The sequence below is a fragment of the Syngnathus scovelli genome, chromosome 14 (assembly GCF_024217435.2).
Source record: "Syngnathus scovelli strain Florida chromosome 14, RoL_Ssco_1.2, whole genome shotgun sequence".
Taxonomy (NCBI): Eukaryota; Metazoa; Chordata; class Actinopteri; order Syngnathiformes; family Syngnathidae; genus Syngnathus; species Syngnathus scovelli.
In genome coordinates, this window is record NC_090860.1 from 5,052,812 (window position 1) to 5,065,743 (window position 12,932).

Below are 12,932 nucleotides of genomic sequence, written 5' to 3' on the forward strand. Positions count from 1 at the left end.
GTCCGGGCGAGTGCACGGATAGGGAAGCGTGGCTCGTTCGCGAGCTGACGCGCACACGCACACACAGAATAGCGGACGTGCGTACGTGCCATCAATGAGATTGTAAAGGAAGCTCATTTGTTGACAATCGTCATTGTTGACCAAATTAATTTAATCAAACAGGCCCCGATTGGACAGAAAAGACAAAAAGAGAAGCCAAAAGCAATCACACGTAAAAAATAGACGGACACACGTGGCAGTATGGACGTCAAGATTCAAATGCAGATGTTGCCCTTAGAAAGGAGAGCAACATCTGCATTTCCATTTTGCGCACCAAGAGGTATGAAGACGGCGATATCCGGACTACATCTTGGCCACTAGGGGGCAGTATAATACTTACATAGCCCAGACTGCAAACTGTCCAGCGCAGTAAGAGTTGCGCTTTGTACAATCATGAGGAATATGTTGCATTGCCGCTTACGCTCAACTCATTTTTTGACATCAACGCTTATTTTGTTAGCTGCATGGACGGCGTGGACTGACCTGTGAGAGTCCCAGGTAGATGGAGACGGTCTCAGAGATGTAGAGGAAGCGGCCTTCTTTGTTGAGTGCAAATACAAAGCCATCCAGAGACTGGAAAGAAAACATACTACAACAATAAGGCAAAGGCGGGGTCAATAATCAATCAATATGGTCAACGCCATCAAACAATGAGATCAATATCACATGAGCGTCGAGGTGCCGCCCGCCACGAGGCGCTAGCAATCACACGTTAGCGTTCGCTTGAAGGAGGCACCGACGCGTTGGCCAACAAATGGCAACACGTGCTTGTGATGGCGACTGACGTAGGGACTTTTGGGGGAGCCTCCCGTTACAGTTGCCGTTTGGCGTGCAAACAAACGCGATGGTCTCGTGCTTCCTGCGGAGACGCGCAGACGAGTGTGTCTAATGGCGGATTGATGTGAAGATCACGCCGTGACGCTCCGAGGGGGCCACGTATCACATGAGCGCACGCGCGCAGCAGATGTGTGCGCTTCTCTACATGATTGCAGCGAGTAAGCGCAGGCGCACCTTAAAGTGTACCTTTGGTCAAACTGTATAACGCAGGCACTGATTTAGTATAAAGTAAATGTACAATATCAAAAAAGAAATAACACAACACTTCTTAGGGACAAGAGATATATAGCCTGAGACATTGCCGTTTGACCGGCACTTTTGCTGCCTGGGGAAGAAATATGGTGCCCCGGATATGACGTCACAAAGTTGATTTGGTTTTGGGGCGTCCCAATCAGGCCTGTATACTACCTTTATAAGAAATCGATTATGTTGAAATTTAAGGGTAATGTGAGTAATGATGTAGGAATAAATAAATACAACAATTAGAGCCCCTCCTCCCCCCTTCGCACTGGCAAAGCTATCCAGCTGCCTCCTGATCTCGAGCCTGTCACGTTCCTGCGTCACGTGACTTCCAGCCAAGCTCCAATCAAGGAATTGCCAGCACCAGCTACAGCTCGTTAGGTCCCCTACTTAACCTCTGTGTATTCTGCCAGTGGTTGTCAGTTCGTCTACTTACCCTGCCTGTGACACCACTGCCTTTTTGTCCCCTGAACAATCTCTGTTGCTAACTGCTTCTGTAAACTGACCGACCACGCCTTGATCGCCGCCTGCCCCGACTACTTGCTCGTCCTTTGACCACGCTTCTGATTGCTGCCTGTCTCGACAACCTGCCTGCCTCCGACTGCGACTACGCGCTGTGCTCTACTGCTCAGCCACGCCGGACCGCAAGTCCAGCATTCCACTTCCCCTTTCCCCCTTTTTCAATAAAAGATCGTGCTGCACTTGGTCGCCCTGTCTCTGTTCCGTGACAGAACGAACTGACCAAATATGCGACCAGCGCACGGTCCCTCAGCCCTGGACCGCCTGACCCACACGGAGTGGGACATTAACAAGATCGCAGAGGAGATGGCGACATTAACGAAGATCGTCCGGCAGTAGCAACAGCAGCTCCTGCAGCACCATCAGCTCCACCAAGAACTTGTAGAAGCTCTCAAGCTTAAAGTCTTGGCTCTTCTGGCTGCTGCGACCCAATCTGCACGCGCCCTGTCCACGACCGTTCCACTCAGCCCCACCGATCAGCCCACCATTACGTCCACGCCCCGTCCTGCCCCGGCACCCAGGCAGCTCGTGGACGTCCCGGAGCCCAGACTCAGCAACCTTGAGAGGTTCGACGGTGATCCCAAGTACGTCTGGGCCTTTTTGACAAACTGCCGCGTCTTGTTTAACCTCCAGCCTGTCACGTTCGCCACGGAACCAGCCTAGGTGGGTTTTGTACTCACTCACCTTACGGGCGAGGCATGGCTGTGGGGAACGGCAGAATATGAGCGGCAGGGACCCGCCTGCTCGTCGTTCGACGCCTTCGCAGCTGAGATCCTGCGCGTATTTGACTTGGGCTCAGCCTCAGAAGACGCCTCCGAGGAAGTCATCATGCTGCACCAGGGCAGCAGATCCGTCGCCCAGTACTCCATCAAGTTCCAGACGGTGGCGCGTCGGAGCGACTGGAACACCCCGGCTCTCGTCGGCACCTTCCTCCACGGACTTGCGGAGTATATCAAGGACGAAATGGTGTCCTACAAGCGCCTTCAGACCCTTGAAGAGGCCATGGCCCTGGCTGCACAGGTAGATCGGCGGATCCAGTCAGGATGACACAAGAAGCCTCAGAGATAGGCTTTGCCTATACTGCGGGGGTGAGGGCCACTGGGTGGCCTGTTGCCAGAAGAGTGCTAAGAGCACCCGCCTAGCAGGGATCCATTTGGGAGCGGTTTGCTTGCCCCCTACCACCGGTCGCGAGTCCCTGCTCCAGAACCGCTTTTCGACTCCAGCCCGTGCCCTTGCCTCTCGGTCCTCCGCTTCTTCAACCCGTAGGCAGCGGCCGCGGGCCCGGTCTCATCGTCAGCCGCAGCCTGTGGCTCAGGCTCCTCCTCGGCTGCCGTTGCAATGTCCGCAGCCTGGTTCTACTCCAGCGGGTGAGGCCTTGCAATCTGACCGGCATCCTGCTCGACGTCGTCCGGAAGAGACCCATTTGGTTCCCGTGCCGGCCCCGAGGTCGCCGTCTCCCGATGCCACGGCTGAGGAGGAGGACTGGGCGGTGGTGCCACCTGCTGACAGTGCTTGGTCGACGTGTTCGTCTGACTCGGACTTGTCGGATTGTTGTTAACGCACGTCTTGGGTTTCCCCCCTCCGGCCCGTCCTCCTGCTCTGGCTCGGGGTTCTGTTTTTGGGGGGTGGGTTCTGTCACGTTCCTGCGTCGCCTGACTTCCAGCCAAGCCCCAATCAAGGAATTGCCAGCACCTGCTACAGCTCGTTCGGTCCCCTACTTAACCTCTGTGTATTCTGCCAGTGGTTGTCAGTTCGTCTACTTACCCTGCCCGTGACACCACTGCCTTTTTGTCCCCTGAACAATTTCTGTTGCCAACTGCTTCTGTAAACCGACCGACCACGCCTTGATCGCCGCCTGCCCCGACTACTTGCTTGTCCTTTGACCACGTGTTAGAAAAATTGTATATATATGTTATCATGCGTTCTCTAATGAGTACTTATTCATAATGTAACTGCTCAGTCTGCTTGCTGCTTTGCCTTGCTTATTCTTATCTTGTGCAACAGAACAGAAGGATTGCAGCTGGGTCAGGGGCGAGATGACGGTTGTGTCAAACAAGATACTGCTGACATCTCAGCAGAAAAATTACGTCCACCAGAACAGATCGTGAAAACAACACGTCAAACGATGCGCCATGAACCTTCTGATCTTCCTTAAAGAACATCACTTTCTCTTTTTATCTCTCGGAATATTGCTTAAACTGTTTTGCTGATATAGCCATATCCGCACGCAACACTTTGTGCATTACTTTTTGTTTCTTTTCTTGCGAGACGAAGCCCGCAATCTTTTTTTCCCCCTCACCCTCAGGGGCTAATCGTCTCACACTGTGAGTAGGGCATTCCAAATTAGTGTAGTCAGATTGTAGAAAGCAATCTGTATCTCACTCCTCGCGAGAAAACTCAATATTCTGCCTCACTTGTGTTTGTCTGCTGATCATTTTCTTTTATACAGATATTCAGTTAGCACTTTGAACCTAACACCACGCTTCTGATCGCGGCCCATCTCGACAACCTGCCTGCCTCCGACTACGCGCTGTGCTCTACTGCTCAGCCACGCCAGACCGCAAGTCCAGCATTCCACTTCACCTTTCCCCCTTTTTCAATTAAGGATTGTGCTGCACTTGGTTGCCCTGTCTCTGTTCCGTGACAAAGGCAGGGACAAGTATTGTATTATACAGGGATGAGAATTTTCCGCGGCTTTGCGGATTTTCGTGTTTTTTTTCCGTCAAAAGTATTTTAGTGAGTCGTGTAAATCCGTTGAGAAAATTATCTTTTTATATATGGGGGGGAGCGGCCGGCTAGCTGGCCAGGCAACGTTAGCCTCGGCGACTCTCGCGGGCATTCCCCTGCCCGCCGAACAGCGTATATTCCCCCCCCCTTTTCCGTGCTTTTTCACATTTGCCATTATCATCCCTGTATTATACAAATCAGCTTCCAAACATTTACTTAAAAGACTAATTGATCATAGCCGTTACTAAAATCACTTAACAGGAAACTGACTTCCCTGGAAAAATGCGCTTGCCCGCCATGACGGGAAACCACTGTAAACAAACCACAATAATCGCCCAGTAATTTATCAAAATCGGGGACAAAAACTGCTTATCACAGATACATACCTGTCTCAGAACAGCAATGTTTCATGACGCTGTTGCCTTTTCACATCAGTTTTGCTCTGTTTATGGGCAAAAATTGTTGGCACTGCACCAACGCTGGGGACGGGATTGGAGCCAGCCAAGATGCTATCAACTTGCTGACGTCACGCAGCTACCTGATCCGGGTCACAAACTTGATTAAGCCATATTCGTAGAATAGAAAAATGTTAATATGGCTAATGACCAAAGGTACCCTTTAATTACAGCAGCCATCTCACCTGACGATTGGCAGACAGTTTTGGCAGAAAAAATAACGATAACGATTAATAAAACAACTTATAATGCCCCCCCACGCATGTCAATGTGTGTCTATTATAAACTCTCAACTTGAACTTTCTTTCAATCGCTCTGGCGCACACGAGTGAAGCACTCTCATAATGGCAACGTATGTGACGTGTGTGCACGTGTGCAGGTGTCCAAGTAAGCCACGCCTTTTATCGGCAGAGTTGTCCTTGCATAAAAAGACGTTTGTGTTCTGACGGTAGCGGCGAGCGTCGCTGACCTCACCTGTCGGATGTGGATTTTGTTTTCAAGGCCCGCTGCTTGTTTCTCCCATCAGCCTATTTGCATATTAATAACACGCGCGTGTGCGCTGGACCCCGAGGTGTGTGTGTGCGTGTGTGTGTGTAACAGAAGGACCACAAGAGATGGCCACTCACACACGTGAAGAAAACAACAAACACTTTCCCTTGCCTCACACACGCGCCGCGCCGCCAATGCGAAATCACAGAGGCTCTGACCGCCTCCTAGTAATTATGCTAATTGCCCGGATGCCCTTGCCTTAATTTATGCACGGCTGCTAAGATAAATAAAAGGAAATTGCTTTGGATCTAACTGTATTCATTTCAGCATGCTAACTAGAACGCTAATGCCGTGTGTGTGAGCAAGGGGGTGGCACACATTTGTTTACCCTTCACAAATTTCGCAGGTAATTGCAATTTTGATTGTACATTTATTTATTTCATTTGTTGTGTGTGGACCACTTATATTGACTTAATAGTGTGTCTGTGTGTGTGTGTGCGTGCGTGCATGTATGCGTGTGAGTCACAATAAATTGCTTTGTCCTATTAAGCAGAATGAAAATGTTGACAAAGCTTCAGCACTTTTGAAGCCATAACAAAACAACTTTGACTTTATGATAATGCAAATGTATCTGCATAAACGCATATATATATATATATATATATATATATATATATATCGCCATCCATTCATCCATCCATCTTCTAAAGCTTATCCGGGGTCAGGTTGCGGGGGCAGCAGCTTTAGGAGGGACACCCAGACTTCCTCTTCCGAGCCACTTCATCCAGCTCATCCCAGGGGATCCCGAGGCGTTCCCAGGCCAGCCGAGAGACATAGTCTCTCCAGCACGTCCTGGGTCGTCCTCACGGTCTCCTGCTGGTGGGAAAGCCCAGAACACCTCCCCGGGGAGGCGCCCAGGAGGCATCCTAATGAGATGCCCAGCCACCTCATCTGGCTCCTCTCGACGTGGAGGAGCAGCGGCTCGACGATGACCGAGCTTCCCACCCTATCTCTAAGGGACAGCCCGAACACCCTGCGGATGAAACTCATTTCGGCCGCTTGTATCTGAGAACTTGGTCTTTCGGTCACGGCCCATAGCTCGTGACCATAGGTGAGGGTAGGAGCGTGGATCGACGGGTAAATTGAGAGCTTTGCCTTTCGGCTCTCTTCACCACGCCGGACCAGTACAAAGTCTGCATCACAGCAGAGGCTGCACCAATCCGCCTATCGATCTCACGCTCCATCCTGCCCTCACTCGTGAACAAGGCCCCAAAATACTTGAACTCCTCCACTTGGGACAGGATCTCATTCCTGACCCGGAGAGGGCATTCCACCCTTTTCCGACTGAGGACCACGGTCTCAGATTTGGAGATGCTGACTTTCATCCCGACCGCTTCACACTCGGCTGCGAACCGCTCCAGTGAGAGTTGGAGATCACGGCTCGAAGAAGTCAACAGCACCACATTGTCTGCAAAAAGCAGAGATGCAATGCTGATATATGTATATGTGTGTGTGTGTGTGTGTGTGTGTGTGTATGTATGTATATATATATATATATATTTATTTATATATATATATAAATATATATATATATATACATACACACACACACACACACACACACACACACACACACACACACACACACAGAGTCAAAACTCGGTTTTCGACCACAATCCGTTCCAGAAGGTGGTTCGAGAAGCGAAACGGTCGAATTCCAAATCTATTTTTCCCATTACAAATAATGGAAAAAATTTTAATCCGTTCCAATACAAAAAAAAAAAAAAACCCCGCCCTTTTTAAGCATTTTTTCATTTGCGCATTTTTGTCCGATCGCGCACCTGCAGCCCACCGTCGAACGCGCAAACGTAGCGCGTCGCCGACCGCTAAACTGCACCGCGCTGGTCGCATTATTGTGACAGAGCCGTCGCTGAAATTTAGAAAATGTTTTTAAAGTCCTGATGTACTTTCCAAAATTTAAGTGGAACTAAGTGCGCAGGGAGCTTAATTTTGTCCGATCGCGCAACTGCAGCGCACCGCCGAACGCGTAACCGTAGCGCGTCGCCGACCGCGAAACTGCACCGCGCTGGTCGCATTATTGTGACAGAGCCGACGCTGAAATTTAGAATATATTATATAGTCCTGAGGTACTAACCCAAAATTTAAGTGCACCTCAGTGCGCAGGGAGCTTAGTTTGGTCCGATCGCGCCGGGCGCTTACTGTCACATTGCTTTAAGAGCGTCTTTGTGTTTTAGGATGGCTTTACTGCTCTCACTTGCTTTCTTTGGAGGCATGATTAAGGGTTAATACAATCTTCAATGTAACGAAAATACAATAACAAAGGAGTCAGTCGGCATCCGGGCCGCGCGGTCGGGTTTTCTCGGGTCCTCCCGGCTCATCTCACGTGGTTCGACCTCCAAATTTTGTTCGACAACCGAAGCAAAAAAAATATCGAATTTTTTGTTCGAATTACGATTGTTCGAGAACCGGGACATTCGAAAACCGAGGTTTGACTGTATATACATATATATACTGTCTCCAAAAATTTGAATATTGTGATAAAGTTCTTTATTTTCTGAAATGCAATTAAACTGAAATATTGCAAGCCTTTTATTATTTTAATATTGCTGATTATGCCATACAGCTTAAGAAAACTCAAATATCCTATCTCAAAATATTAGAATATCATGAGAAAGTATACTCGTAGGGTATTCAACTAATCACTTGAATCGTCTAATTAACTCGAAACACCTGCAAGGGTTTCCTGAGCCTTGAAAAACACTCAGCTTGGTTCAGTCAGCTAAATCACAAATATGGAGAAGACTGCTGATCTGACTGCTGTCCAGAGGACCGTCATTGACACCATCCATCAGGAGGGTAAGACACAAAAAGAAATTTCTCAAAGAGCAAGCTGTTCACAGAGTGCAGTTTCAAAGCACATCCACTCGAAGTCTGTTGGAAGGGGGAAATGTGGCAGGAAACGCCACACAACCAAGAGAGATGACCGCAGCCTTAACAGCATTGTGAAGAAGAGTCGCTATTTTTTGGGGAGAATTTGGGGGGGCTTCAAAGACAGTGGACAGAAGTTGGAGTCCAGGTATCAAAAGCCACTGTTCACAGACGTGGCCGGGAAATGGGCTACAATAGCCGTATTCCCATGGTCAAGCTACTTCTGAACTCGAGACAACGGAAGAAGCGTCTGACTTGGGCTATGGAAAAGAAGCACTGGACAGTTGCAGAGTGGTTCAAAGTCCTCTTTTTAGACGAAAGCAAGTTTTGTATCTCATTTGGAAGTCAAGGCGCCAGAGTCTGGAGAAAGGCTGGAGAGGCGCAAAATCCAAGTTGCTCGAAATCCAGTGTGAAATTCCCAAAGTCAGCGATGGTTTGGGGAGCCATGTCAGCTGCTGGTGTTGGTTTACTGTGTTTCATCAAGTCCAGAGTATATGCAGCTGGGTACCAAGAGATTTTAGAGCACTACATGCTTCCGTCTGCTGCAAAGCTCTATGGAGATGATGATTTCATTTTCCAGCATGATCTGGCACCTGCCCACAGTGCCAAAACCACCAGTAAATGGTGTACTGACCATGGCATTACTGTCCTCGATTGGCCTGCCAATTTCCCTGACCTGAATCCCATAGAAAATCCAGAATGTATGACATTTTTGTTTTTTTAATTGCATTTCAGAAAATAAAGAACTTCATCACATTATTCCAATTTTCTGAGAAAGTCCTGATGTCAGACATTCTGGATTCATTACAAATCAACTAAAATATTGCAAGCCTTTTATTATTTTAATATTGCTGATTATGGCTTCCCCTCCGTGAGTCGTCACCTTATCGTGGTGGAGGGGTTTATGTGCCCCTAGGATCCTAGGACCCATGTTGTCTGGGGCTTCATGCCCCTGGTAGGGTCACCCATGGCAAACAGGTCCTAGGTGAGGGGCCAGACAAAGCACGGCTCACACAAGCCCCTTAAGAAGAAAAATATAAATAGATTTCGTTTTCCCTCGCCCGGACGCAGGTCACCAGGGCCCCCCTCTGGAGCCAGGCCTGGAGGCAGGGCTCGAAGGCGAGCGTCTGGTGGCCAGGCCTTCGCCCATGCGGCCCGGCTGGGCACAGCCCGAAAAGGAAATGTGGGTCCCCCTTCCCATGGGCTCACCACCTGTGGGAGGGGCCAAAGGGGTCGGGTGCAGTGTAAGCTGGGCGGCGGCCAAAGGCAGGGACCTTGGTGGTCTGATCCCCAGCTGCAGAAGCTGGCTCTTGGGACATGGAATGTCACCTCTCTGGCTGGAAAGGAGCCCGAGCTGGTGTGCTGGGCAGAAAAGTTCCGACTAGACATAGTCGGACTTGCCTCCATACACAGTTTGGGTTCCGGTACAAGCCCTCTCGAGAGGGGCTGGACTCTCTTCCACTCTGGAGTTGCCCACGGTGAGAGGCGTCAAGCAGGTGCGGGTATACTTATTGCCCCCCGGCTGGGCACCTGCACATTGGGGTTCACCCCGGTGAACGAGAGGGTAGCCTCCCTCCGCCTTCGGGTGGGGGGATGGGTCCTAACTGTTGTTTGTGTCTATGCACCAAACGGCATCTCAGAGTACCCAACCTTCTCGGAGTCCCTGGAGGAAGTGCTGGAGAGCGCTCCTTCTGGGGACTCCATTGTTCTACTGGGTGACTTCAATGCTCACGTGGGCAATAACAGTGAGACCTGGAAGGGGTGATTGGGAGGAACGGCCCCCCTGATCTGAACCCGAGCAATGTTCCGCCGGTTTGGTTGAGCTTCACTCGGCATGGCGTGCTAGTTGTCTGTCGTCGCCCGATTGGTTTGAAGTCAGCAAATTTGCAAGCAGAATCAGGACGCAGTGTGGGCCCCTGCTGTGCCGTCCACTCACTTGTGTTCTTCAATTGGGAATCAACAAAACCTTGAGCTCTAAACGTTTCTCCTAGATTGTCGGAGTGACTTCATTGAAAGATGGCGAACCGGCGGCGAAGGAGGAGGCGCGAGTCCCAAGGTAGTGACGACGATAAAATCGAGATTAAGAAGGCCTTGAAAGACCTGGCAAAGAAAATGGATGGAATGGTGGAAAATGTAGGAAAAATAAGTGGTCTGGTTGAAGATGTGAGGAAACTAAACAACCTACTCGCGCTGAAGGACGAGAAAATTGCGGCGTTGGAAAAGAGAGTTGACGAGTTGGAGCAATATACACGGAAAGAGGACGTGATCATCAGCGGTCTGAAAACAACACACCGCACATACTCCAACATCACCCGTGGAGAGAACAACGAGGCGTACTTGACTGAGGGAGAAAAGCAGTCACTGGAGGAACAGGTGATTCAGTTCTTTAACAAAAATGACATCACCATTCATAAGGAGAGTATCGCTGCCTGCCATACTCTTCCCAAAAGAAATGCACAATCAGAGCGAACCATCATTCTGAGCTTTGTAAACAGAAGACACAAAACGAAGCTTTTGAAACAAGGAAGGAAACTGAAGAACACACAGGTGTATGTGAACGAACATCTTACGAAGAGGAACACCGAGATTTCCAAACGTGCGAGGGTTCTGAAGAAACAAAAGAAAATCTATTCAACATGGACAAGAGACTATAAAAGTTGGATTCGCACAAATGGTTCACTTGGTGAGGAGGCGAGGGCCCTGCTTATCCGGGACCTCAAAGACCTGGAGAAATATGAAACTGCATAGCCAAATAGAACATCCTCTAGCTGCCCAGATTTATTATTTTTGTCACTGTTCGGTATCCTTCCGCCAATTGTTTTTTGGAATTACTGGAAAAAGTTCTATCCTATTGTCGCTGGACTCTTCTTGGAAGTACTCTTTTTTTCATATTGTGGATGCCTTTTTTGCACTTGAAGAGCACGGCTTGGTAGTGGTGAGTGAGGTGTCTTGCCGGATTACTGGTAATTTTTTTTTTTTTTTGGGCTACGAACGCCGACTATCACAATCACACTTTCTTTCAATATCCCCCATGAACTAAAACTGGACTTGTTTTTCATCAATACACCTGCAAAACTTTTATACCACTATTACGCAACTTTTTTGCTGGACTTATATTGGTTAAATTGTCTCAACTATTTGGCTGCCATTACAAATGATATGTGTGTACGTGGGTGCATGTGTGTGGACGTGGAGCTGTGGGTGTGTATGTGCTCAAATTTGGATGTGGGTGGATGGGATGACGACTGTTTGCGTTTACCTTAAACAATTACCATGCAGGTACAGGATATAGATATAGACCTGGAAAGCAATTTCTTTGACTAGCAACTGTTATTACACTGAAAATCAATTCAAGGAGAAATTCAACTTAGAGCAAGATATATCAATAATACACTTCAACAGTAGGGGTTTATACGCAAACTTTGATAAGATTAAAATCTATTTACAGCATTACACCATGCAGTTCAATATAATTGCCATTTCTGAGTGTTGGCTTAGCCACGACAAAGGGACCGATTTTGAATTAGAAGGATATAATTTCAATTTTGTGAATAGGACAAATAAAAAGGGTGGAGTTGCACTGTATATAGACAGTAGGTTAAAGTATAGGATTGTAGAAAGCATGACAACTGTTATTGATGACTTATGTGAATGTATTACTGTTGAAATTGATATGGCTAAAATGAAGAATGTCATTGTTAGCTGTTTATAGAACACCCAACTCTAGTATTGAAAATTTCAAACAAGTATTTGAGGCCATGGTTTCAAACACCGAGCAGAAGGTAGCCTTTTTATGTGGGGACTATAATATAGACTTCTTAAATCCAAATAAAACACCTGCGATAGAAGATTTTATAGATGCAATGTATAGTAAAGGCTTATATCCTAGCATAACCAAACCAAGCAGAATTACCACCCACTCAGCATCAGTAATAGACAATAGTCTTACTAATAAAAAAGACAAGTAATTTAGAAAGTGGATTATTAATAAACGATATCACTGACCATCTGCCGGTATTTGTTATCCATGAATGTAAACATAAGCACTTAGACAATAGCAAAGTAAACATACAAAGGAGATTAAGAACAAATAGCACTCTGAACGCATTTAGAAATGATCTGATAGCTCAAGACTGGAGGAATGTTCATGAAAAAGAGGATGTGGATGCAGCCTATAATTTATTTCTAAATACTTTTTTTACTCTATATCATAAAAACTGTCCAACTCAGCGACCAAAGAAAACTTCAAAATGACCAGATAAACCGTGGTTCACTGGGGGTCTGTTGAATGCCTGCAAAAAAAAGAATTAATCATATAAAGACTTTATTAAACACAGAACTGAGGAGAAAGAAACTAAATATAAAAGATATAAAAATAAACTAACAGAAATTCTTAGAAAATGTAAGAAAGATTATTATAGTAAACTGTTGGAAACAAATAAAAAATAATATAAAGAGCACTGGAATATTTTAAACTCAATTATAAGAAGAAAAAAAATAAGTGCCGGATTCACAAATGAATTCTTTGAAAATGGTAAGATAATTAAAAATAGTGATGAAGTGGTGGCAGGATTCAACAAATTCTTTGTGAATGTAGGGCCCAAACTGGCAGATGAGATAATCCCTCTACAAAGGGGAGGTGTATCACAATTTTTTGGGGAACAAAACCCGGCTACC

At 47.3% G+C, this 12,932-nt stretch overlaps 1 protein-coding gene across 5 annotated transcripts in view; it reads right to left on the minus strand.

Moving 5' to 3' along the window:
- The window catches only part of LOC125980737 (neuronal PAS domain-containing protein 3), a 102,751-nt gene that overhangs the window by 52,006 nt on the left and 37,813 nt on the right, over nucleotides 1-12,932 (minus strand). For 4 of the 5 annotated variants that reach the window (XM_049740214.2, XM_049740215.1, XM_049740218.2 and 1 more), the window contains one exon: nucleotides 523-612. In XM_049740214.2, coding sequence (XP_049596171.1) covers nucleotides 523-612 — 90 coding nt within the window. Of the gene's footprint in view, nucleotides 1-522; nucleotides 6,775-12,932 lie in introns of all 5 variants that reach the window. The other variant, XM_049740222.1, reaches the window with a different exon arrangement.